The sequence below is a fragment of the Chelonia mydas genome, chromosome 7 (genome assembly GCF_015237465.2).
Source record: "Chelonia mydas isolate rCheMyd1 chromosome 7, rCheMyd1.pri.v2, whole genome shotgun sequence".
Classification (NCBI taxonomy): Eukaryota; Metazoa; Chordata; order Testudines; family Cheloniidae; genus Chelonia; species Chelonia mydas.
The window spans coordinates 98,541,988-98,569,563 of NC_057853.1; the positions used below are offsets into that span (position 1 = coordinate 98,541,988).

The 27,576-nt window shown below is 38.6% G+C and overlaps 1 protein-coding gene across 6 annotated transcripts in view; it reads right to left on the minus strand.

Annotated features, from left to right (window-relative positions):
• MGMT (O-6-methylguanine-DNA methyltransferase) overlaps positions 1-27,576 on the minus strand; it is a 295,867-nt gene that overhangs the window by 35,961 nt on the left and 232,330 nt on the right. For all 6 annotated transcript variants that reach the window (XM_037904908.2, XM_043552268.1, XM_043552270.1 and 3 more), the window contains one exon: positions 8,716-8,876. In XM_037904908.2, the coding sequence (XP_037760836.1) occupies positions 8,716-8,876 (161 nt within the window). The remainder of the gene's footprint in view (positions 1-8,715; positions 8,877-27,576) is intronic.

Here is a 27,576-nt window from a genome sequence, read left to right on the forward strand (position 1 = left end):
ATAACAAAAAGAAGAATACATGAAATTTGACTTTAGCCATTAATTCATATTTATATGATTAATTTTAGAATGCTTAGACAGAAAAACAACATAGAACTAAGTGATTTAAAAGGTTACCCAATTAAATATGCACTTTTCTCCACAGAAAGGTTTGGCCTAAAAACTCCAAATGTGCTGGAATACAGTAGTCTTGCTTTAATATGCTCTCCTCCTCCAGCTAACCCCATAATACCTGGCTTGCTACTGCTCTTCAAGTCCCATGCCACAGCACTTGGTTAATAACACCAAAACCTGTTCACTGCTGCATCTCCTATAGTGCTTCTCACAGTACCACCACAGCCTGCAGGAATCTATTATGGGTGTAATTATTTGTTGATACAAAAAAGAGGGGCCATGGTGAAGCTGGACAGAAGAAAAACCCCCAAGCCATAGAATCTAGAGCCCACATACAACTTGCAAGCTCCACCAGGATTCTAGTCACAAAGCAATTTTTAAAAGGTAATTAATTCCTAGTCAAAATATCGGTTACGATGAAGTAAAATTTTATTATCACTTAAGAGAAAACCTTTAAAAAGTCTATATTTCTCATTACCCTCTCCAAACATTAGGCTGCAAATTCAAAGTTAAGATTACACATAAAAAATGAAGCATGAAGATATATAGTTAATGTCAGTCACAAAAATCTTAAAAAAAACAACCTTAACTGTCCTCTGTATCACTATCATTTTGCAACCAATTAGGCACAACATCTAAGTAGATAAGCACATAAAGTAAGTCCTATAATACTACACATTTGTTGATACTTGTAAAACCACGTAGAAGTTGGAGGTTTGGGCACAAATCCTTTCACTGTTGCTAACAACAACAACAATAATAATGAATAATACATAGCTCTAATATAGCATTTTTCCTTAGTGCACGTCAAAGCACTTTACAGAGGAGATCAGTATCATTATCCACATTTTACAGATAAGGAACTTGAGGCACAAAGAGGTGAAATGACTGGCCCAACTAGGCCAGTGGCAGGGTCAGGAACAGAATCCAGTTTTCTTGAGTCCTAGACCAGTGTTCTATGGCTGTAATAAGTCCACAGTCTGCATATTTTCAGAGAATGCCTATGGACTTTTCTTGAGTCTGGAACACATTATTGGAGCAGTCATCTAAAATTAAATGCACCCTACTCTAAATAGGTGAGTACAGTTAGGTGACACATACAGCTATACAGGTGTAAAGATTATATATGCAGGTACCTCAACAATTGCAATCACTATAGGAATTACAAACAACAACAGGTCAAAAGGTAGTAAAATTTTCATATTCTGCCAGTATTAACCTACATTGATAAGGGGTGTTTACTAGTGCTCCAGGAATAAATAAAAAACCTTTTCAGTTAATATTGTAGATGTATTTAACTGTTATTGTTAAACACTTATTCTGTTAATGATCTAGGTTTTCAAACAGCTCTGTTAAGTTATTCATAGTTCAGCTTACTTCCCCATTTCTGCCTGGTCTCTCTCTTTCTTATTTCAAGTGTTTCCTTTTTTCTTCTCGATTCCAAATCACCAAAATAGAAGTTTATATTTTCCACTATATAAACTGTTCATGCTTGCCATACTGTGACCTTCGTGTATTGATTCATGACATTTGACAGTCTGTACTGCTGTCTTCAAATTCATGGGTGTCTTCCATCTATTCCTATTCGTTTAATCAGTTCTTTACCCCCCCCTCCTTTTCCACTTGTAGCTTTGGGCTTAGACCTAGATTTCTGCTTCTGCTACCCCTGAAAATTAGTTTGATAGCTCTAAGGTTTAAAGAATTACACATCAGCTATTTCTTTCCTACTTAATTTGAGTATAGAGTTGCTTCCTTGTTATAATCAATAAATTGGCACCTGAGGTTTAAAACCCTCTAACTTCACTAAGTAATATCTCAGCAAAGTCTACAATTTTTTACAAGCTTTAATTTAAAGTAAAGTGAAAGTGATCTGTATTGACCACAATAATGTAAATGCTTTTCTTATTTTAGTAATCATCTTTCATTTGTGTGTCTGTCTGTCTTTATACATTGGAAACGTACAGCACTGCACTGTATCAGAGATAAAAATGTACTTTTTTGGATGTACGGTGGAATGTAAGTTTAAGGGTACAAATTACAATCTTGAATAAAGTTTTTGAGCATAAAAATTCATGGGATGTTGAATCTGCTGTTAAGTAACAAACTGATAGTGGAGATAGCTCCACTATCTTCAGAAAACTTGTAAATTGTATTTAGAGTTGCAACTGCACAAATGAAACTATATTTAGAGAACATGAGACCTCTGGAAATTCAACTTTTGTGGGCAAGTGCTCTTCCCAAACAGGGTTACAAGAGCACTTCCCCCCCAGTGTTGCCTTATAGCAGAGTGATAGATTTTTTTTAAAGTTTAGTATAATTTTCTGCAACATGGCAGTAAAACAAAGAGGTGCTGCTAGATTCCACCTGAGAGGGGTTTGAGGAATGATCAAGGGACTATTAACACTGTTCCATGGTGGTAAAAGATGGACTTTCAATTTTAGAGGCATATTTTATAATGCTGTGCTCAAGTGACAACTCCATGTAACAGTTCCATTCTCATTTCTAGTTACCATATGAATAACTTCCAAGATACACACTGCCTTCCACTGGAAGGCACATAGTAAGAACATTAATTCATTCACACAAAAAAGTGTACATTCCCATAACTCATGTGGCAGGATTTTCATTAGAGGTCCTTTTGAAAATAAGAGGTTCAACAGATATGTGCAGAAGCAATAGGAACTGGTGCATGTAGAATGGATGTAGCACAAATCACACCCCCAGATAGTGAAAAAGTGAAATTTCACAACTATGATGTAATAACTACAAAATGACCCCCCACCCCCCCAAAAAAACGAACAGGTAAAGTAAGCTTTTTTCTAATGATAATTAGCATTTCATGTAGTGTATTCTGTTGTCACTGTGAGCTGAATACAGCCAGGTTAACTCATTGACATAAGTTTCTAAGACAGAGGGAGTACACAGGAAAGGATAGAGATGATTTTTGCTTATTGGCCTGTGTACAGAATTGAGATATTTCTATCTAAAAGGTCATGAGAAAGAGCAAGAGAGATATGGATGGGGCAGTATTTTACCAATATACCTTCTTGAATTCAAAACTCCTTTATACTACAGACATCCAATTCACCTGCAGTGTAAGTATGAATTCCTTTTCCATCTCTGTCTTTGTCCTTCTACTAATTGTTTGCCAGCAACCTTTCCTTTTTTTCCACTTTGCTTTCTTTTTCTATGAAGGTAAGTATGGCAATACATGCACATTGGAGCCTTCAGGTTCCATGGATAGAGACTTGCCGTTAGGCCTTGCAGAAATATGTTGCCATTTAGGCACATGGTTCCAGAGGCTTATCCTGGGCCAGACTCTGCCCTGGTACCCCGGACCCAGCATATGTGCCTCCTCTCCCCTGGGATAACAGTTTCATTCTGCTGCCAGTTAATGTAATTACCCCAAACTATGCTGTAATGCTGAAGGTTCTTGGTTCAAACCCTATCACTATCCCTGATGATGCACAATGTGAGAGGAAGTTGTTACATCTGCAGATAATATAATTTAGTTTACCTTTTCCCTTTTAAATAATGTAGGAAATTACATTTAAAAACAGTATTAAAATAACGTCAGTCAGGTTGCAAAGTCAGTACTTGAAAGTTAGGAAATGCCAGAATTTACACTGCCTGTGCAACTGTAATTCATCCTCCTTGTGCATATGCATTCTGGTAACGTAATTATGTGATTGCATACTGTGTTTTCACAAGACCCCTGCCTCATTCAGGGCACAGAATGGATGGTGCTCAGAAAACACATAAGGGGGGTGTGTGTATAGTGAATGAGGCTGTTTTTAGGATCTTTGCCTCATTTACTCTAGAAGTTGGAAGGTGTGCAGAAAAAAACGCAGGGGGGCTGCAGAAAGTGAAAGGATACTTTTGTGGTTAACGCAGGCAAATGATATACAGAAGAACTCGGTTCTATCCCTGTCTCTGCCATGTTTTTCCTATTAGAGAGACAAGGTGGGTGAGGTAATATCTTTTATTGGACCAACTTCTATTGGTGAGAGAGAGAAGCTTTTGAGCCACCCAGAGCTCTTTTTCAGGTCTGGGAAACTAACTCAAAGCGTCACTGCTAAATATAAGATTTGAAAAGATAGTTTAGCATAAGTAGTTAACACATATTTCAAGGAACCATTCAAAGTGATGTGGCCTATTGATACCCTTCCAGTCGTAGGGAAGAAAGGAAGAGGGGCTGGGGGAAGCAGCTGGGTGTGTGTGTGTGAGAATTTTCCTATGTGATACTAAGCAAATCAAAATTTTGGCCACTATTATTGTCTGTTCCTCATTTTCTGAGTGCCCAACTTGAGACATCTGAGGCCAAATGTAACCGTGCAAAATCACTCCCTACCGAAACTGACAGCAACAAGAACCGTGGCTGCTCAACACCTCTGGCAGGGTTGTCTGGAGGAATAAGCGTAGTTGGAAACCACTGTGACCAAGATGACTTTCTTCAATCTGCCCTTAGTAACAAGAGTGAAAACTTTTCTTTCACAGACACACTTTGCTAATATTACTTCCATTTTGTCATCTTAATATTAGACTACTGTAATATTCTCTTCACGTGAGACTACCCCTTGGCACCATCCATCAACATAAGTTAGTGAAGAATTTTGCTTGTTTATTGGGCATGCTGCATGCCAAAAGCACCACCCAATACACTGGTGCTCCATATTCTGTATTTCTTGGCAGAGTTTAAGGTGTTAATTTTTTTAATGTATAAAGCCCTAAATATTTTGGATAGAAGCCAATTGAGAGACTATGTCCTCTGACCAGGTCATACTGCCACAGTTATGGTCAGCAGAGGTGTCTGAGATAACATGCCACTGGTTTAGAAGAAAAGGGGCTGAGACCCCATTTTCTCTAGGGGGGACGACTTTAATTCTGGAATTCAATTCTTTCCTAATCTATTAAAGACACAGACTCTCTGGGCATGCTGCAAAGTCCATCCATTCTTGAGGCTGTGTGGGGAAGAAGCTGGGTTGAAGGATGTAAAGGTTGGATTAGGGAATTAGCTCTTTGGCAGGATGACTGGCATAAGAAGGTTGATAAGATCAAGTCTTCACAGTTTTGGATTATTATTCCTCTGCTTTTGTCAATTTTTTAAAAAAGTGCCTAGAGCTATCTGTTGGCACTTTCAAATGCAAATGTAAAGAACATAAACAAATACCTAAATCTCAACTGAGCAACTCTGCAGCTCTGGTGAAAGGCCGCCTTCACAAATAAACTGAAACATACAACATACCCTATTAAAAACCCTCTGTGTGACACTTTACTACCTTAGTATTCATACTAAAGAACTTTCTACAAATATTACCTTTTTGAAGTTATAATACATCTTCAATATGACATTCTCCCATTTGTTCCAACAATACTTTTATATTATATGAAATGATCACTGAGAGAAAGTAAGAGACTCTATAAAGAAAGATATCACATCAGTGCAGTTTGGCCAATTAAGTCTGTCAGCATTTCCTTTATATGCTTGCTTTTTTCTACCATAAAATGTGCACACCTGGTCTCAAGTCCAAGATAATTGAACTACATTAAAAAAAACCTGGATCGGTACATGTTAAAATGAGGAAAACCTATTTCAGGGTTCCAAAAAACTAAACTTGTAGTATAGAAGGTCACTAAACATTACAATTCAGGCTCAGTCGGAGGCCAATGAAAGGTAGGCTTCCTGCAGAAGCCTTAACCTCCAAAAAGTCACACCTGTTCCAAAGCTAAGAATTTCAGACCCACCTGGGAGAAGCAGAATTCTTGTATATCAGAACCTTGCTTACCCTGTAGTACTAAATTCTCAAGGCCTTCAAACCCTGCATATGAAGCAGCAATTAATTCAGCTTTTTACTGAATTTACTCTCCTACTTGGCTGTTGCTAGAGAGTGGAAAGGGAGAAAAATCAGTAAGGAGGAGGCAGCTTATTCTCCCTTCCTGCCCAACGAAGTATTTTAACTCAGTAGATCTTTCTTTTCTCTTCTTGGCTGATCTCTGAACTCTCCCAATAATACTGACAATGACATAATTGCCATAGAGCAATTAGGCTAGCAAAATCAGAGCAGCTGTTCCTAGGAAGGGAGTGGTTCAGAATGCCTCATTACACATTCTGTGGCTGTTGCAGCTACTCCTCTCAGAATAAGGAGTAGCCTCTGTGGGTGAACAGCCCAGGAGGCTCATGAAGTTACCATGGGTCATCACCCATGAAGGCAAATTTCTGCAGGACCTGGATCCTGAAAACAGTAGCTAAAATAAAATCTGTAATTATGAATTTTGAACTGTTATATTTCATTAACCAAGCTCAAAGTTTGAATCCTGAGCTCACGTAAACCATGACCAGCAGAGTTTTGTGGTGCAAGGGCTCATTTTAAAGTGCTTATACAAGCTGCTGGTTGATAGTCCTGGAGACTGAAATACCTTATTTATTCAAAGAGCAGATACAGGAAGAAGAGCAGCCGTGGAACCTTCCCCTCCCTGCTCCACCAGCGTGCCTCAACCCTGATCTATATTAAAAGATTTTTAAACAGCAATGAAACATGTCAAAGTGCTTAACTTCATTCCAACCAGTGGAAAATCTGTGGCACTTTTTCAGGTGATCATTCCATGGGCTTAACAGCTACATTTTAGCAGCACAACCCTGAACTGACATTTTTGAATTCAATGTTTTTGCAGTTTGTAGCAGTCTACTGTATACAACCAAATTTTCTTTTTAAAATATGGATGATATAAACAAGAACTTCTACATCTCCATTTCATTAACTACACAAATTCAAATATCTCTGAATAAAAACTTTTTTAGCCAGTATAAAATGTGATATTGTATTATCTCCATTTAAGTCTTTATAGTCATGCAAAAAGGGGATGAGAAAAAAGTTTAAAATGTTATTTACTCAATACTTGCCCTATAACGAGACAATCTCAGATGTTGCATTTAAACAACTGCTATCACATTCATTAATCAATTCAATAAAAAGAGTCACAATACACAGTGATTTAATTATTTTCCCCTTCTAAAAACAATCACACCATAGAACAACTGCTTGCCAAATTTCATTTTTAAAGTCAAAGCTGCATTAAGTCAGAAAAGTAATAAAGAAAGCATTGTATACAAAAAGAAAACTGATAAATACCTGAATGGTTTTTGAATAAAAATTACAAGCAATAATGAACAGGTGAAATTTGCAACCAGAAGCCTAAATTGTGACCACAAAACATGCATATGCATTCATTTGTGCATGTGCAACTAACTGCATGTACAATTACCTATTTTGTGCATGACAATGTCTGTTTTACACGTGCATGCAGCCATGTTTTGTAGGTGCAACATAGGCAATGTATGCAACTACAGTATGTTTGAAAATGAGACCCTACATGCTATACCCCAAATTAAGACTCCTAAATGTGGAGCAGCACAGCAGGAGAAGCTGTGATGTGTTGGAGAGACATACTGTGCTTCCTTCAGTGCTGCATTCTAGTACAGCCAGTACAAAGAAGGACATGGTAGGTCACCACCCTGCCCAGACTCAAACTCTATGGGCCATTCAGCACTACTGGCATTCCTAGTGGCACCTCTGTTCTGTCTTCACAGAGTGGTGCTTGCTGCATTCTGGCTACATATTGTGCAGAAACATGGAGTGGAGGGAAAAAGACTGCATATTTTCCCTTATACCTGCACTGGAATCTTTATGGCTGTGTTATTGAAGATAAGGTTATATTGGAAACATCAATGCTATGTTAGAGTGCATAATAGGGAGGCTACTAGTTTCCTTTTTTGGGTAATAAACACATCGTTATGGAACCTAATTTCTCAGAGAGCATTCTAAATATATTTAATTAAAACGCAATTCCCTTAAAATGTACATATTATTCACAGTCAAAAGATTACGTTCATGGAGAGACAAGAAAGAGGCCACTGCAGAAAGCAAACTACTGTGATTTTTACTGGGGACAATTTCACTTCATGTAATTGACTTTTATGTCTTGAGGAAAAAAAAAAGCAATAAATGGAACATGATAAGGGGGAAATTTCTCTCTTAAGCAATGTGTTTATTTAAATGTATGTATATTGTTTGCTTGGGCAGCAATACTTGCTCTTTGTACCTATTAAAAAAATGAAAACATCTGTAATAATTTTGAGAATTAGTTTTAAAACTGATCAAAAAAGATACAACATAGCTACCTAATGTTACATAACTATCACCAACTGTGTTTATAGAACTGGCTAATTGTCCATTTATAAGCCTCATTCCCTGTGTTGGCAAAAAGATAGTTTAAGTTAACAATAGGCTTATTGAAAAATTTACTGCCATTCAGATGTGTTCGTATTTAAACCTTTCAGCCAGCAAACGTCAAGAGTTGAACTGCATCATTTCTACTGTCTTTGCCAAGAATTATGGAAACTTGTGCCAAAACTAACACAACCATTTGGAGCAGCTGGAAATTACGAACCTTGGTAGCTAAAGTACACTACATGCAGGCTCTATTTAAAGCAATGTAAAATGTCCAACACTGGTGTAGTCCAAATGAGAATGTGATGTAAGTGATAGTTAATCAAGTCAAAACATTTTACATAAAATATTAAAGTATTACTTGGTTACAGACCTTGTTCAAAAACTGGATGGTGAAAGGGAGGCATAGGAAGTTTCTCGGTCATCCAGGGCTCACAGAAGTAGGCCTGAAGCCAGGCTGTGCACTGTTTCAGTGGTTCTGTCATTTCCTCTGGGCCTTCGCATACCTCACAAGTAACTGAGGCTTCCTTAGTCCTGGAAAAGTGATAACATTAGTTTAATAAGTTTAATAGCCAAGCTGCTGAAGATTTTAGCATGCTAAAGACACAGAGAAAATACCTATTACATTAAATGGAAGAAAAACGTTAAATGTTACATGGACTTATTTTTCCTCTCATAAACACTAACACAGAATGCTACTACATAAGGAAAAATGAAAATCAAATTAGAAAAGGAATTGCAATAAAGCAACAGCTCTGTGTCTAGTTGGAGCAAAAAGTCTGAGTGATATTTATTGTTATATACTTTCCAGTGCAGGTGAACGGAAACGTATACTATATTGTATTTTTGTATTTGCATTATAAAAATGAATATTTCATACCTGTTAAAGTATTGAGACTATATATAGACACACACCCCTAATTAAAATGTTCAGTAATTTAATCCCGTTCATTATCTCCAATGCCTTTTACTAATCTGACAAATGTAAAACAATTCAGAACATCAGTAGTCAAAGAGATTCCTCATTACCTTAAGAATTGCAATGACAATACAAAATGAACAAAAATCAACATTTGTGAGAAATATAGGACTTTCTTTTTTAATTTACCTATTTGGATATCCATTGCTTAGGGAGGGGAGAATACCATGCACAGATGTAACCATGTAAAAAAAACAGGCTCGAGGGGGGGAAATAATGGTGGAGGAGACACCAGAACTGAAAATGCACAAGTCCATCAACAGGATAATAAAATGACATATCCTCAACATTGTCCCAGTGGTTATAGCTGCGCTAGGGATAAGGTTTTCTCTCTTTCTTTCTCCCTGACACCTAGCAGAGTCCGATAACCACCATGGAGTTTTCCCGTGGGACAGAAGAAAGGAAATAGCATTCCATGCAACCAGCACTTTCCTTTTCCAGCTATTATTGTCAGGTTTCTGCTTCCCTCCACTTGTGGGAGTGAAGGGAGGCAACTGAGAATTAGTTTGCTTTTAAATAACAGCTTAGATTTTCAGAATATGTCAGAATGTAACAAATATTGCAGATGGCGCCTACAAATTTCAGGATTTACTCCCCCCCCCATACACGATTTTCTTCTTTTCCTGCTGTTGAGACTATGTGGGGTTTGTGTAGGGGTAGGTGCAGGAGGGGGAAGGGCAGTAAATTGGCAGGTCTTGCTTTCATTGTGTGCAGCATCGTATTGCACAATATTCAATTCACTTGATTTCTGAGTAAGAGCAACACAAAGTACATAAATGTTGCATAGCTAATCTATTCATTTGAGATTTCAGTGACAGAGCATTTGGACGTCAGCTGTTGAAAGTGTGGAGTTCTCCTCTGACTGTCACTCTGCTTCCTAGTCTATATACTTTCTGCAGAGTAAAGCAAGTTGATCCAGAACCCTACAAGAGCTTTCCTGGCAGTGCACATCCAACACCGTGGGACAGTGAAGACTTTGCGGGTGTCTCTCAAAGTTCAGGAGAATTAATTTGTCTTTATGTACTAATAAAATTAACATGCCCCACTAGCAATACATAGAGGAGAAAGGATGTGTGTGGGAGTCTTCTAATAATCTATGAATGATTATATACAGAGCTGACATCATGAATCAATGCCAAAAAGAGCAACCACACCTTCTTTAAGCCTGCCAAAAACTTTTCAGCACCCAGTGTTTATTATCCTTCCCGATAAAGCATCCAGCAATTTTCTGATTATTGTAAAACAGACTGTTTGGAAATTACCTCATGGACTACTCAGGGTGCTTTTGCTGTCACAGGGGACCACCTGTACAGATTCCAGTCCTGGTTTCTTGTTTTCTCCTGCAGGTATGCTCAGTCCCAGGAAAAGGAAACTCCATTCATGGCTCAACAGTATTTCCCTTGACAGTACTACAAACTTAACAGACCAATTCTCTGATGGGAGAATGGCAGCTACAAGGCAAAGTGTTGAGGGTGGAAATAGGTGAAAAGCAGGTAAAAGTGCGGGGATCCTCCTAGTAGTAATAAAGATATAGAAAAATCCCATCAGGACTGGGGGAAATAAAGCAAGGCTATTTGGTCCCTTCAGTCACTCAGATGGGGGTTGTGGAGGAAACCCTAGACAATTTCCCGGCATGCCAAAGTACGAGACACTTAACAAAATATTTTCTCTTAATAGGAAACCTAAGCAAATGAAAATTGTGTGATGTATCAGCAATGACATAAAAGACTCCAAGTCTGTTTTTGCCACAAGGCACCTCTGCAACAAGACCTAACCAACTCAAATGCTTGATCCACAAATGCATATGAAACTGAAAACAACAGGATAGCAATGTAATCAGACACCTACTCTAGTCTCTGCCTCTGGATAGGATAAATGATGTACAGTCAGAAGCTATTTTAGGGTTTATTCTCAGAAGTGAAACCCTCATCTGTTTGAATTGTGCATGATTAAATGGCCTTGCAATTCTCCCCAATGCCAAGTCATTTTCTAACTAATTGTTAAGCACTGAAGGCCACATTGCTGATTAGCAAGAAAATAATATAGCACAATGGAGAAAGAAAAGTGGGAAAGTTAAAATACCAGGGAGATAGACAGCATGCAACAGATGATTAAACAATCGGTTAAAAGCATTAAAAATGTAAGTTAAAAAATTGATTGTTTGGCATATAAGAAAACAAAAGAAAATCAGAAGACACGGAAGAAGATGCAACTGTGCATCTAGCTTGCCAGCAGCCTCCCTATTAAATGCAAATTGTTGCTCTTCTCCCTATTTATATGGCCAGACTATAATTTTGAGGGTTTTGTTGTTGTAGTGCTTTGTAAAAGTTGTGTATACTTTTTATATTCTTTTGGGATTTAAAAATATTGGTCAAAGAATCGAATTCAATGGGATTATTTCTGTACATAAACTTATTCACATAAGTTTCAAAGGCTTGGAGCCTTTGACTGCAAGCTCTCTGGGCCAAGCACTAGCTTATATTATGTTTGTATATCCCCCAGTACAATAGGTCTATATGACTGGAGACTCTAGGAACTCTCTAAGTATATTTCATTGTAATAAAATAATAAAACTCTTGAAATCTGCAACAGCACAAAATTAATGGACTTCTCTGATCCATATAACAAGAGTGGCACCACACACATTCAAGTTTCTGGTGACCTCACCCAGGATCACATCTGCTTGCTTAATAGTCATAGGTAGGCTATGACTTGGACTATTCAAACATGAAGAGAAGTAAGGGAAGAGTAAGAACCTTTCTTATACCCCTGTGCTGGCTACTCACTTATTATCCCCTCTCCCTGGAGCAAGTGGGTGAGGAATAGCCAGAGTCTTGGCTCCACTTCCCACCACACCAGCCTGCACAGCTGAGCTGGCACAGAGGTCATAAATTTCTTCTGGTATAAACTAGAAGCAGAATGACTACCTCTTACTCCTGGGAGAGAGAGTAAGTGGGAAACAGAAATGGTATTGTTTTTCAGAAGGGTGTCTGTGAGGCATAATGCCCCCTGGGCTATTGCTGGGGTGCTACGGTATATGCATCACCCCTTGCTTGAGGCTTTGCCAAAAGGCACAATCTAGACTTAGTTCCATTTTTAGAATAAATAACATAATACAGATCTGCCAAATTATTCCTCTCCCTTTAAAAATATACTTTAATTACAACATCTGTTGTGTCTACTGTATGAGCTATGGTGCACTCACCTAGGGTGTGGGACACCCAAGTTCAAGCTCCTGCTCCAGTGACTAATTATTTATAAAAAGTGGAACAGCTGCAACAGGAGAAATTGAGAGAGCCCTGCTCCAGAATACATCATAGCCTAGTTATTCTGATTTGCTCCTGCAATAAGGGAAATCCAAGTTCAAATCCCTTCTCCAGTTGGGAGGGGGAATTTAATTCAGCTCTCCCACATCCCACACATGGATGAATGCTCTAACTATTGGGATAAAGGTTATAAGAGAGGCTGCTGCCTTCTCTCATCTTCCTTCATCCCCTCCAATTTTTTTTTGGTGTGGAATTATTCAGAAATGCGTATCAAATTCACAAATAGTTTTGGGTTGACCAAAACTACATTTTTTGGCAAATAAACTATACAACCTGACTTACTCCCCTCTCTCCTCCACTTCCCCCCTCCCATTCTGAGCTGTATAAAGTGGCATTCCCTTCTTTCTTGAAGCTACCACCCTTCAAAAATATCTGACTTTACAACAGCAGCTGCTTTTAGAGGATCGATGCTCAGACAGAACTTCCAGCCAGCAACGTTTCCGAGACTTCATAGCCACAGTTAAGCCCCACTATATCCTGCTCAACAGGTGACTCAAAGGAAGCCCCAAAACATTTATCAGAACAAATTTAGAGTAGGTGAGATGAATTAAGTAACGTTTTCCCTCAAGTGAAGTTTCTTTTACTCGGTGTTTCATGTTTCTTTGGAAGTTTCTGAACATCTTGTACTGCACTATATACATGCTCCCCTTACTCAGCTTCTTCCTGTCCTTGTCTGTTCAGTTTTAGGAGGCAAACATCCATCTAATTCTTACACTAAATGTTTGCAACTAGCTTTCAGCAATGAATCAACAAAAAGATGGGGAACCTCTATGTTAATGTTCTTTCCCTCACTGATCCCTAAGGAAAGGGCCTTAATCCTTGGCTATACAGCCACCAGTGGCAAGGAGCCAACAGCAAACAAAATAACAGCCAAAGTAACCACAGGTTCTATGCTATACCTCTGGGCAGCTTGAATCTTGAACTGCGACATAACAAAACTTAACTTTTATTTTTACACATGAAAATAAAATAAGCATATTCATCCAAGAAAGACAAGAAACTAAAGAGCCGTTATTTCAGTGAGTTTCACAGCTTTCTCAACAAGCAATAACCGTCAGTTTAATTGGAAAGGTCTATGTGTACGTTAGCTTGATGAAGGTACCACATAAACATTTTAAAAGCATTTCAGAACAGTATTCTTGTGTCCAAGTGTGGCAGATTTGCCCATATTTTTTCACTGAAATATACTGTTTTGCCTTTCTGTTAAAGGATTTCATTGGCTTCCCTCAAAAGAAAAAGCCACACATTTTATTTGCAACCTTGCTAGTATAATGAAAAGCATTCCTTTAAAATGCATTTTGGGGTGTGGGGGAAAGGGGAGTTCTCCATTTTCCTATATTACCAATGCTCTTATTGGGAATGTAAAGCCTTATACTTGCTTAGGTTAGCAAATGGAATTAGGTGCTGTCCAGCATCCTTGGAGGATACAAGTTCCATTTCTTGCTATATTTCTAGTCTGCCAACTGAATTAAAATGTGACCTGTATTTCTTAGCATTTTCCACTCTTAAAAGGACATTTGCAGAATTTTTATAGTAGTAAAATTTATCTTAAATTGATTTTTTATGCTAGTGCTAAAGATCTCAACCTTTGCTTTACCCTGCACATTTCTACTTTAGATCTCCTTTTTAACTCTTTCTCTGTTGGTATTAAATAACTATTCATGGATGAAATGCTGTTAAATGGACTTTGATCCTAAAGTAAGGATTTATGACACGACATTTAACATAGTTGACATAGCCTAAAACAATCTAATTTTTTGTATGGGTAACAAAAATGTCCACTTAAAAATGTTGCATCTGATGAAGTGAGTTTTAGCCCACAAAAGCTTATGCCCAAATCAATTTGTTAGTTTCTAAGGTGCCACAAGGACTCCTCTTGTTTTTACTTAAAAATAAGTTATTCTTGTTCTTTTTAAAGTCTTGTATTACTCACCATTGTTCTCCCTCTTATTAACATAACTGTGGTGTGACAGCATCCATAGCAGCTACACCTATGACAGAGGGGCTTCTAAAGACTTTCCTACAGCAGAGTCCAGAAATCCAAATTATCAAGTTCAGCACCACATGGTTGCTCAAAAAATCATCTCTGGATTTTCCCAAGGAAGCAGAGCATACAAATAATAACTCCTTGCTTGTTATATTAAAATCTAGAAACTTGCTGCACACCGCTCCACTAGTGAGTGCACAGTGCCTTAGCCCAATGGCAAAAATCTCCGCAATGCTAATCACCAGCTGAGCTGCTGCTGCACAACATACAAAGAGCAACTTCCAGCTGAGACAAGCTTAGCACAGTTCCTACCAGCTTGGCCAGGAGAAGGCTCCCTTTTGGATCCACTAGGGTTTGCAGCTGCCTATAGATCAAATATCTCAGTTTGATTCTCAATTGTGGTAATGTACAAGACATTCATGAAAGTTCAGCCACTGGCCTGGGGAATTCAATACTGGTTTAGTTCATTCTAGTGTCTTACCACCCCACTTCACACATGCAACAACTGTGTTATACTGTTCTTTTTACTATACTCCATGACTGGTTCTATTGACTTTGCTTTCTGTAAGCCTCACAACTAAAAACTTGGCCCCTGCTCCTACAAAGCAGAGAATGGTGAGGTTCTCTTACCCGTTTTTAGATCCTCCTAAGAATTGCACTTTTTACATGAAACAACAGAAAGGAACAGTGTGTTTTTAACAGAGGAAAAATATAAAAAACATCTGTTTCAGTTTAATAAGGCATCTTCCAAGACATATGCAACTATTGGCAAACTTAGAAATACTTTCAAAACAAACATGTAAACAGCAAGCTGGCTTCAATACCATTGTTGAGGAAATGTTAGATATTAGTATGTGCATATGAAAGTTTCTGAAGTTTTCTAAATGCCTTCCCATTATGAGAAGCAAAGAAGGCCGATTACTGTGTTTAGGGATACAATGCCACAGTGGTTAACCATATTCCAAATTGGTGTGGCTTTTATTTAAAGCTTCCTGAGTGGTATCACTTTTTTTTCCCCCTCAGTAAGTCGAATAAAATTCAACTGAAACATTCTAAAATGGACCTTGCGTTGTCATTTAAAATAAAACATAATGCACCACAGTGACTCAAATGGCAATTTTCTTAGGATGCAGAATCATTGTAAACATAGATCAAATCATTCTAAGAATGTTAGACAGGCACCTGCAACTGTTAAATACAATAGGTACTGTTAGCATATAATGCTAATTTCCACTGTATCTAATCAGGCATGTTCAAGGGTTTATCACTTGGTAATAATTACCTCAACCTCTAGTGGTTAGCCTGAAAAAAGGAGATGGGAGTGAATGGCGATTCTCCTTTATTTGAAGTTGTTGAAATAAATCGAACAAGAATAAAAATGGCAAGTTCTACTCCTTATCCCATAAGTGTGCAGTTAGCAAATGACCATGGGTATAGACTCAGATAATTGCATATTTATTATATCAATGGAATAATCATAAAGTAGTCCCTTTGGAAATAAGGATAAAGACCTGAAAAATCAACAAGATGCCAATGGAAAGAGCATTTTGTTGTTATATTTTTTGTATCACATTGAAGATGTGATTAAAATAAGTTATCTCTGAATTAAGGCTGCCACTCCATTACTAACTAACCTTGTTGTATTTTGATACTGCTGCACATATGGCATGTGAGATCATACATTGGTCTGAGACATCCTGCTATCCCTAGGGACTTGGCAAATGTAAGGGTCTGCAAACATTCAGTCGTGTCACATCGTATGTTTATTTCAGTACCTAAACATAATATTTCAGTACCTAAACATCCCTTGAATGTATTCATTTAACCATTAACCCTGTTGTATATGCACAATATTTTTGTATGAAATATATTTTGATTCTAAGAACAAGGACTCTGGGGCTTTCTATGATCTTAATGCTAAGAATATGGCCTTAAGAATGTCTCTACTGCTGCAGATGCCATGGGGCCCTGCAGAAAATTTTCCCTTCTCTGCCCTCAGAGCGATAGTTTCTTACAGACCAGTGCACAGCAGGGGGAATCTGGTGCCAGGCATGCCGCTGGTTCTTGTGGCAATTCCAAGATTTCTCTTTGCTCTCTTACTCCTTGTTCACCCCCCCACCAGGTGTGCAAAGTACTGAAAAAAAATCAAACCCGTCACAGCTGAGGAGGTGACATGTAGCCACATGGGTCTCCCTCTCTGTACCTGGAACAACAAAGAGCTAGGAAGAAACTGCATAGTGCCATCATATCTGATGCACGGAGGTGAAGACAGACATTGAGAACAGCGGATGGGAGGTGATCCCTGAGAAAGAAACCAAGAACAGTCTTCACAAAAGGTGGGCAAGAGTGGCAAACAGGAGAAAGTAAGAAAAGAGAGAAAGGAAATGCTCCCTTTGTCGTGTGACATGAACCCTGAACCTCACTACTCAGTTTCCAAATCCTTCCCAATCTTGTGAGAACAGTCTAATCCTAATCCCTCCCCATTACCAAATCCTCCAGTTCCCCTAGGTTTCTTAACCTCAATTTAAACAAACACACTCTCATAACCAACTAACAGGCAAAACTACTCGGCAAACACGCATATTAAAGGATCTCTAATAGAAAATTTCATAATTTGTTTCTGGAACTATCCAAGTATATTTACAGCATAGCACAATATGCAGCTTTTGTAATTTGAAGTGTATGTACAAGTTGGTTTGTGTGAGAGAGAAAACAATAACCCTGTACAGGAAGTGGTGGTTTCTTTCTTTTCAAAACACATATTTTGATTTTGCACAATCTGGTGTATTCCAAAGGCTCATCAATTCTCAGAATTATCTTTATGAGCAACAGTGATAAAAGAATCTCTGTTAGGAATAATTTAACTGGGACACTGTAATATAGACAAATTTAAGGTACCTTGCCCAGTAACACTAGCAAACTTATTTTCTTTTCAAAATAGAGGGGTAATAACTCCAGAACAAACAATAGAGGCTTTTTTGTTTGTTTGAAGAGCAGGATAAAATTACACCCAAAGCCAACTAGAAAAGGGGGAAAAGGTAATACAATATACAATAAATATACCAGAATGTTTTGGGACTTCCAACCCAAAGAGAAGTTTTCTAACATTCTCTGTCCTAATTTGAAATTGAGGCCCAACCTAGACAAGTGTTTTGTGAACATGTGTAAAGAACTCCATGTGGCTGCCATGCTAATCTCTTTGTTAAGGGAAAAAGACCAGAGACCTGTTGCTGTAGCAGACATGCACTATAAAGAATAGGCTTTGACGTGACCTTGTAGTCTTGCTAGGCTGCAAGAATGTGTGATGCAATCTGACAGCAATTTAGGCATGGCCTTGTTAGAGGCTACAGAACCTATTTAATGTCAAACAAAAATAAAAATGTGGATGGACTTTGTAAGGGCTTTAGTTGACTATAGATAAAACCTTAAGGGCCTTTTAACATCAAGCTTATGGAAAAGATCGTAGTGAAATCAGCACACAGGTGGAAAGGAAAATATTTTCTGGGTGACTGAAAGTGGAATTCTGTCACCACTTTAGGAAAGAGTTGAGGATGTCTTTGAACAGTCTAGTAGCCAAAACAGTTTTCCGATAACACTGATGACATGAGAAAGACTTTAAATGACCCTGAGACTTAAGGATTCATGAAGGATTTCCCACGTAGAAACATTTCACGGTTATCACAAATACTTTTTCAGACAGTATTGCATGGTCCTTTCTGATACCTGTTAGCTTCAGCGAATCCTCTCTCTCAGACACATGAAGTTACTAACAAAGCTCCAGTAGGCAACAGCTGCCTCCAGGAATGAAGCATGTTTCAACAATGCCTTAGGTACTGACCAACCAGTCTACACCAATAAGGCCAGGCAGATAGTATAGCAATCTTAAAGGAATGTCCCCACCAACTGTGCTCAGAGAGGAACTTGTGATTCAAGCACCAGAAGGCATCTGAAATCCAAGACAGGAACTTATGTGATATGCCCAGAGCTGGATTCTACAGCTTTAAAGTGTTGAACTTGGGTGCATGTGCAAGAGCACCGACACACGATGGGAATCTGCTTTGTTCAGTATCATTATGGAAGAGACATGTTTGATGACTTAAATATTATAATATCAACATAGTGTTACTAGATTTAAGATAGGTTTCAGAGTAGCAGCCGTGTTAATCTGTATCCGCAAAAAGAACAGGATACTCCTGTTCTTTTTGTAGATTTAAGATGTGATTCAATAAAAATTGTGTCACTGAATATTGGACTGGACTGGAGCTGAGCAGGATACTTTTTCACGTCCTGCGAAAATCTGAGATTTTGAAAATTTCCTGTTTTGCATCAGGACAAAACCAAGACCTTATGAAATTTTTCAGAGAGAGAGAGAGAGAGAGAGAGAGAGACCCACCCCAGCACAGACAAGAGCACAACAGTTAGGGTAGTCACCTCGGATATGGGAGACCCTAGTTCAAGTCCTGTTCTGCCTAATTCAGAGCAAGAACCTGAACCTCCATATTCCAGGTCAGTGTAATAACCAATATTCTGGGTGAGTCTCTCTTGTTGGAGGTATTCCACTTTGTACAAATAATTAAATATTCATTTGGCCAGAGAAAGAGACTGATTCTATAGCCTGCTGGTTTCAGCACAGCAGGAGCTTGAATCTGGGTCTCCCACATCCCAGATGAATAACATGGAGACACAGGTGGGCAGGCGTACACACAAACTTTGATCACAAATCCCATCCAGGATCCATGAAACCTTTCTCGATGAGAAAGTTTTATTGAAACTGATAACTTTTCACAGGAACTTTTGTTTTTGACAAAATCAGCATTTTCCAATAATAAAACGTTTTGTCAAAACATTCCTAATGATCACTTATTTTACCTCACAGCAATTTTTAACTTTGCCACACAAACCCTTGCTCACATGATCCATGGGAAATGACCTGTTGAAGTCAATGGGATTCTCTCTGTGAATAAGGACTAGTCCTGTCTGTAGGAACAAGGCTAAAGTGTAAATAAGCTGTCTTAATATTTTAATCTTTATTTATATCATCCATTAAGTACAAGTTTCAAAGCCTATGCATCAAAATAGTTTTTGCTTACAGAAATGGGCATCATATTTTTCACATGTACAACTCAGTAGTAATTAAAGCATGAAAACAGCATTGCAACAAGACTTCAAATATTCACTCAGCCAACCAGATTTTCTTAAAGATGTATAAAATTGAAAAATATTTTTAGCTAAGAGATGTACCGTCAAGCTTCAATGTGAACATTTTAAAAAAATGTATTTAATCAACATCTTAACGTCATATAAATAGTCTTTCTTTGATAGATGAAGACAAAAAAACCCCAAAACTGCAGATGAATTATCTAGTCCCTAATGATTTGAAAACAATTACAGGATGCAGAGCAATCTAGTTAAATTTTATTCAGAAGCTTACTACACTTGTGTTTTCTCTTATTTTTCTATCAATGAAACCCATGAGGTTTAAGCACAATTCATTATGTATGAGACCCAACTTACAGTGCTTGACTGTTGATTAATAGGAAAGTTTGCTGTATGTACATTTGCAACATTAGATGCATACAATATGCTAACTTATTCTTTCACTGAAGCTAATTATTTACAAAAATGACTACTTGAGACTACAATTTATTAAATGCATGCATCCAGTCTCAATTTGGCCCCAAAAGACAGTCTGGAATGAAGATCTTTTACATGATGTGACAACTTCTAGAAACAGTGTTATTAATATTGTAAATGTGGCAAATAAAGAGTTCAAATAGCCTTATGTCTATGTTGTGTTTGTTTTTCACAACTGAATCAATGAACAAAGCAGCTTTTTAAAGTTTAAAACCCATGTGAGGCACATTCTTCTTACGTAGTTTAATTTAGCTTCTTATAAATGAAATGACTGTACATTAGCAATAAAAGATTAAAAACGGAGAGCTGAAATAAATGGAAAAACACACCCCAAACTTGAAATTATTGCTGAAATACTTCTATTATAGTTCTTTTAAAGACTTTATTGAGAATGAGAGTCGAACATTTACTGAAGAATATCTTTAAAAATTTTAAACTTGGTAAGAGTCATTCTGTGATATACTGCAAATTCTACTGAGTTTTTTTTGGTTGGTATTTACCCAAGTATTTTATTTCCCAGTGGATCTTTGTGGTTGGAAACTTTGCATTAATTAGTATATCTCCTTCATGTGAATACCCCGAAATAAGCAAGTATGCATCAGCCTAAATCAGAAATTTGGACACCATATATTTGAAAAGGGATTTCAAATACATAGAAGTTTCCCTTTATAGACTACATGCAGAAAATATTTCAGTCTTCACACCAACTAGCCTTTATTGGTCTTCTGTAATGAGGACCCTGATCTTGAAAACATAAATATGCTTAACTTTAACATGAGTAGTCGTATTGACTTCAGTGGGACTATTCACACGGTTAAGATTAAACACGTGTGTTTGCAAGATCAGGGCATAAAAGGTAGCCACCTACATGAGAATAAGTTGTTTAAGAGACCAGCCTCTGGGCAGTCACTAATCCTGCCACTTGGATGCCCAGAAAGCTGTTGCCTAGATATCCTGTGCTGCTGGTGTGTGCCATAAAATATTCGTTAGAGATCTGAGGAGAATCAGACTCCTGTCTTCACATGCCAAGATAAGGAAAATCAATTTCAATGCCCAAAAGACTCAACTGATAGTGCAGAAGGTCATTAAATGCTACCAATTGCTCTGTGCCATTAGAGTTTTGATCGGAATCCTAGAGAGAGAGAGAGAGAGAGAGACATAGATTTCAAACAAGATCCTTTTCTGGGATACTGTATTGTAGGCCAATAGAGGAAATAAAACATTAGTGGAAGGGTGGACTTTTTTAATTTTTTGAAGACAATATGTTTGTTCAAGAAAAACAAAAAACAATACCACACACAGTGTGTGTGTGTGTGTGTGTGTGTGTGTGTGTGTAAGTAAGGTTGCAAAGCCAAGCACTCCAAAAAGATAGGGGTGCCATCACATTTCCTCCTCCTACACCCATTCCCAGTCCTCCCTGCTTGCACACCCCTGCCCAAGAGCCTTACCCCAGTCTCTCCATCACAGGTCTTCCACTCTCCAAACTCAACTGGCTCCCAGTCCATCCCACTTCCCCCAATCCTCCCACTTACTGGCTCCCAATCAGTTCTCTCCCCCATCTATGACTGTCTGATCTCAGTCTGCCCCACCCTTCCACCACTAGCCAACACTGGGGTCTTTTCACATAGTAGGAACATGAATGAATCATAGTATCTGGAGTTCGGTCAACATCTAGGTGGTCTGAGTGAAATATACACCTTCACTAGAGTTTATATTGTTACTTCTCTCATTCCTGTATCCAGATGGTATCACAACTGGCTCTAAAAGTACTATGTGGCATTTACCTGGCACTTTCATAATCTCCAAAGCATTTTGAAAATATTAATGTTTACAATATCCTCACAACACTTCTGAAAGTTAGGCATTATAAATCCTCATTTGCCAGATGGGGGAAACTGAGGCAGAGAAGTTCAAGTTTGAATGATCAAAAATGACCTCTAATATTGGGTGTCCACCTTGATTCACTTTAGGACCTGATTTTCAGAGGTGATAAGTAACCAGAACTCCAACTAAAGTCAACAGCAGTTGCAGGTGCTCAGCCCTTGAAAACCAGCCAAAAATAAAGACACCCCAAATTAGAAACCACTTTTGAGAATTTGACAATAAGCCTATTTTCAAACCTAGGTGCCTACAGTCAGGCTTCTAAATCCATTACATAAAGTTTTCAGAAGTGCTGAACATCCACAAAACACACAGAAATTGGTGGTAATTGCAGCTGCTCAGCACCTTTGAAAATTAGAACACTTATTTAGATGTCTAAATATAGATTACAAAGCCTAGCTTTTGGTGCCAAAGTTTGTCCCATGTGACTTGATCAGGGACACAAAAGGAGTCAATATCAAAGCCAAGATTAGGACTCAAGAGTTTGTCTCCCAGTCTTGTGCTCACACCACTAAATCATGCCTCTTTCTAGTGACAAGGATTCAGCTGAGCTCAACGTGGCACGTGAATGTGCGGCAGCTGTTGCTGTTGAAAACCAAAACCAAAACCGAGGTTCAGCTTTTGCTTTGCTAGTTAAGAGCATCAGCTTCTGCAGTACTCTTAGCCCCTTCTAGCTAGTGGAGTATACCAGTGTGCCCAGCACTGTGACTTGGGTCTGCTTCTTAACATCTAACCTTAGGCAATGAAGCTAGCCCCATATCTGACTTGGAAAAAATCCAAAGTTTCTTCATACAAGGGTTCCCTTTTTCTGCAATTTCTGCTCATTTTAGATTTCTGCAGCCTTTCATTGTGTACCAGCCAGGCATCCACTTGCATGGCAAAAGACGACTCAGTTATGGGAATGCCAATTTCTCATTAGGTAAAGCTCCCTTGTGCCACTTTTGTCAATAATTTATTTGAAATCAAACTTGCCCATGGGTCCTACAGGGTGCTGCAGTTTTGATTTAAAAAAAAATCAGAAAGGAAACCAAATATTCATTTTTCATTTTAAATTGCTTGAAGATCCTAACCGCATTAAGATTTTATCAAAGTTCTGAGTTCATGTAAAGAGTTGCTAGAATCACTAAGCTCACTTTTTAGAAAACATGAAGTTGAGTCAAAGAAAAACTTTGGTTTTAATTAAAAAAAAAAAAGGAATAATGATTATGGGCTAAATCCCACTATGCTTACTCACATGACTGATCACACTGATTCAACCGGACTTAAAGGGAGTGAAGTAATCAGGATGTGGCCCTCCTTAAAAAAAATATTTTGAGTGTTTGGGGCACTCACAAATCTTCTCTTCTTCCTCTTAACAAATACGGGACTCCCCAACTGCTTCTGTTGACCAGCAGAAACATCCAAGAGAGGTGAGGCAGCACTTGCTGCAAGACAGCAGACATAATTCTGTGTCAGCTGCTGGTGGCAGCCTAAGAGTTCTGTAATGGGTATAGGGAGAAAGGTGGCTAGACATCTGTAATACTGGAGACACAGACAGGGAGAAGCAAGCTCATCTCTATCTCAAACCTAAGATATGAATACTGCTGGGAAGCTCAGTGAGTCAGTATAAAGCAAAAAATTGACAATAGGCATTGACCACAACCCACTAACACATTTTTAAATACCACAGTCTTTGTTTGCACCGGGTTCTATATGTGTTAATTAACATGCGTTAGCTACCATTTGCCAAAGACACATTCATTTTCAGTGCATAGAGTAGGCTTAGGAGAAACCCTGATGGTTTGAGCAAAGAATTGGTCAGATATGGGGCTGTCCATGACTTTCTAACCTTCCCACATGCTCTACATGGAAGACCAAGTCCTTAGGCATAATCACCCAAGGATGCCAGATCAGACTAGAAGGGATAGACCTCTCAGAAGGCTCTTCAAAAGGTTACTTTCAGTGAGTAAGTTAGTGGGTTGTTGTTTTTTTTATAATCTCAGTACATTTCTACAGAACGTTCAGTCTTTCTCGATCCTTCAATTACAGTTGCAACTCACTAGATGTTGGCAGGACTACGGTTTCCCCAAAATGTTAATACCGACTGAAAAATGCACTTTGCTGCCTACCATCTATTCCTCAAATACACATCACAGAAGTCCGTGGTTCAACATAAGTTATCATAGGCAGGAATAACAAGCTGCAAAGCATTTATTTGTTGTCTTTGAACACATCTGTGGACCTGTGTATTTTCCAAGGGTCCATGTAACTGCACCCTCACTATTTCATGTGCAAAACCATTCACTGTGCTTGTATATGCTTCAATTGCATCTACATATGTGGGGGAATTTGAGCATACAAACCAGCATTTGAGTAAGCATACTGCAGTCCTCATTCAAGAAGCTCTTTGAAAGCAATGAACTCCTTCAGCCAGCCAGAGGGATTTGCTGGGGAGTGACATAAGACTGTGAAGCACGCTGCTTCAGTGCTTCCAGCTTATGCCAGCTGAGATCCTCAACTTCAATTCCCTGCATGGCAGCACAGTAGGCCACCAGATCACCTAAGTGTACTGTATATGTTATTTACATCTTACTTAAGCTGAAAGAAAAGCTCCACTTTTCTACAAGTTACTAAGCAGGCTCCCATCACTGTACTGAAAACAGTAGGGTGCATCGACAAAAACAATAAAGGCACTGTTTTAAAAAACATTTACGGTTAATTATCATTAAAATAAGACTCTGTAAACTCCAATGCCAAAAGGGGCCTCCAAAAGACTGGGTATTTAGATATACTTTAACCAAACCATTTCAGCCAAACTCCCCTCTTCATGAGTCGAATCCCTACTCACTGTTTTCCAGCCCATGCCCTGATTCCTTCCTCATCAGTCTTGCCTGTCGCTCCCTACCCATGGGAATCTGCATGGCGCATCAGGTCTGAAAGTCTGTCTACTGGGCCCCAAGCTCTTCAACTTTTTACCACAGTTGTGCTCTGGTATGCATGGTATGACTGAAGTTCTGAAATCGTACATACTCTCTGGAGTTCAACTAAGTGGGAAGTCCCAGACAGACGGGAAGTTGAAAGGGAGGCTGCCTTAGCTGCTGGGATGCAGAAACTTTCTAAGAAGAGAGCCGTATTTTGATTTGAGGAGGGAATCTGAGGGTATGGTGGGCAGGTAAAGGTGATGTAACAGAAAGACTGAAGGGGGGGAAAAGGCAGGGAAATTTTATCTAGATTTTGGAAAGTCTTTTTGATCTTTGTCCAAAAATCTGGCAGATCCTGGTGCAAGATAGATTTATCCTGTATTCCACAGCTGAAAAAGAGAGAAAAATGAAAAATATAAGCAAATAATGAATCATTGGCAGCATGTGACTTCTACGGCAGAAGATAAATTTTCTAACTGTTGAATACTAGGAACATAGGTGCTGGAACTAAGGTTGCTGCTGTACCCCCTGGCTTGAAGTGATTTCAATCATATACAGTTTGGTTCGATGGCTCTCCGTACCTCCCACTATACAAACTGTTCCAGCACCCCAACCAGGGAAATGTATATAACATTATAAACTCCATTAATTTCCCATCTACTTTAAAAGCTTCATATTTCTCTCTTGCACCCCAATTCAAGTGAACTTTTCCCCTTTATGATGGTTATATAGACATAGTTCTCTAGTCTGAAATTCTGCTAAATACTGCACTACAACTTTGTTAGATCCTCCAGGTAGTTCAGGAAAAGCTGTAAAGTGGTGCACCAGTACTCTTACTCCTAATTATGAGCTTTCTTTGATCTGTGAATAGATTCATATGAATATCTTCTCCTTTACCCAGAGGTCTGGGGAAGGGCAGCTTTCATAGCTCATGCCATTTGCAATTTATTGTTGAAGCCACAGCATGGTACAACTTGATACATTCAGTAGCTCCTCTGAGTTGGATGAAACCTTCCACCAGCCTATGGACAAAAATCCACTCTTAAAAGTGTATATGGGAAGTCACCAGAGAGGGTAATCTGGGATTCAATCAAAGTTGCAGTTTATGGTCCTGATCCTACAAAGGGATTTGTACTGGCAGCCTCTTACGTGCATACAAAGTTCCACTGAAGTAAACAGGACTCAACATGGTCGTACGAGTGTAGCTACTTGGATCAGGACCTATACCTGTGAGGTGATGCAACATTATAATTTATGTAACTCTGCATTTTATATGATGGCTAAATATTTTCTGAAGTACAGCAGCATCTTTTTTCAAAAAATGTGCATTGTGCCTAGAGATTGCTCTCCACTGGGCTTTAGGTGAATCTGTGTTGCAGTTCCATTAACTTGTGTACTATCTCATTAATAAATAACCTTGCCACGTAAGTGCCTTTCTTGAAAATTGGCTTGTTCTGTTCCATATAAATAATACACATTTCTCTGTTATCAAGTATGGCAGGTTTTTTTCTTTACCTATGTATGGCATGTTATATTAGACAATGTGGCAATTTAATCTAGGAAGCGGTTTATGTAACACTTCCTCAACATACCTTGTCTTTGGTCATATTTACTACAGCAGCTGGAATATATTAACTGGCTAGCATAGCATAAAATAATGTATTTAATAACTGACATAAGTATATTGAGCATATGTCAATAGTAAAAAAAAATCTTAAGGAACTATTAAATGGATAGTTATTGTAATTGTGTTTTAAAGCACTGAGGTCATATTTAATTTTGAATCCAAGCTCTTAAAATGAGTTTTTTGGCAAAGGCACAGTAATAAAAAAAATCTTAACAGTAGAAAAAAAAATGAAAATTATTACTATAAATCTTTTTCCAGATTACTAACACTGTAATAAACAAACTGAATAAAACTTTAATTGTTTTAATCAGAAATATTGTCACTGGCATTGAAAATACTACGTTAAAGGGTGATATTTAGTTCTTTTGACTTGTGCAGTTGCCTGTCTCCCCACATTTCAGCCCTTACTTCCTCCCTGTAATTGGCCACTATCCCAGAAACTATTGTCTTCAGTCCAGGGTTATCAAACTCCGCTTAGTTCCACCCTCCGTCTTTCCCAGTCAAAGGCTACATAACTGAGGAAATGTAGTTATGTTACACACGTGCAGAAAGAGAGAAGCGTTTATTGTAGCACAAAAAAGCCAGGCCACATATTCCTGCTAGATTATTTTCATGCTCCTGGACTGTCTTTGCTGGGGAGCAATGTCTGTGTCGAAAGCAGCGATGCCCAAACTTTTCCTGTCACCCCCCCCCCACCAGTAATTGAATCTGTCCTCACTCCCACCCCCATTGCTGCACAGTTGGCTCTGCAGAGGAGCTTGGGCTGAAGGTGGAGCTGGCCTGGGGTAGGGAGCAGAGCTGTGACTGGGGGTGGAGTTGGCCTGGGTGGCGCTACCTCCCCGTCCCCTTTGGGTGAGCAGGTCCCTACATGGGAACTATCAAGGGATATGTCTAAGGCTT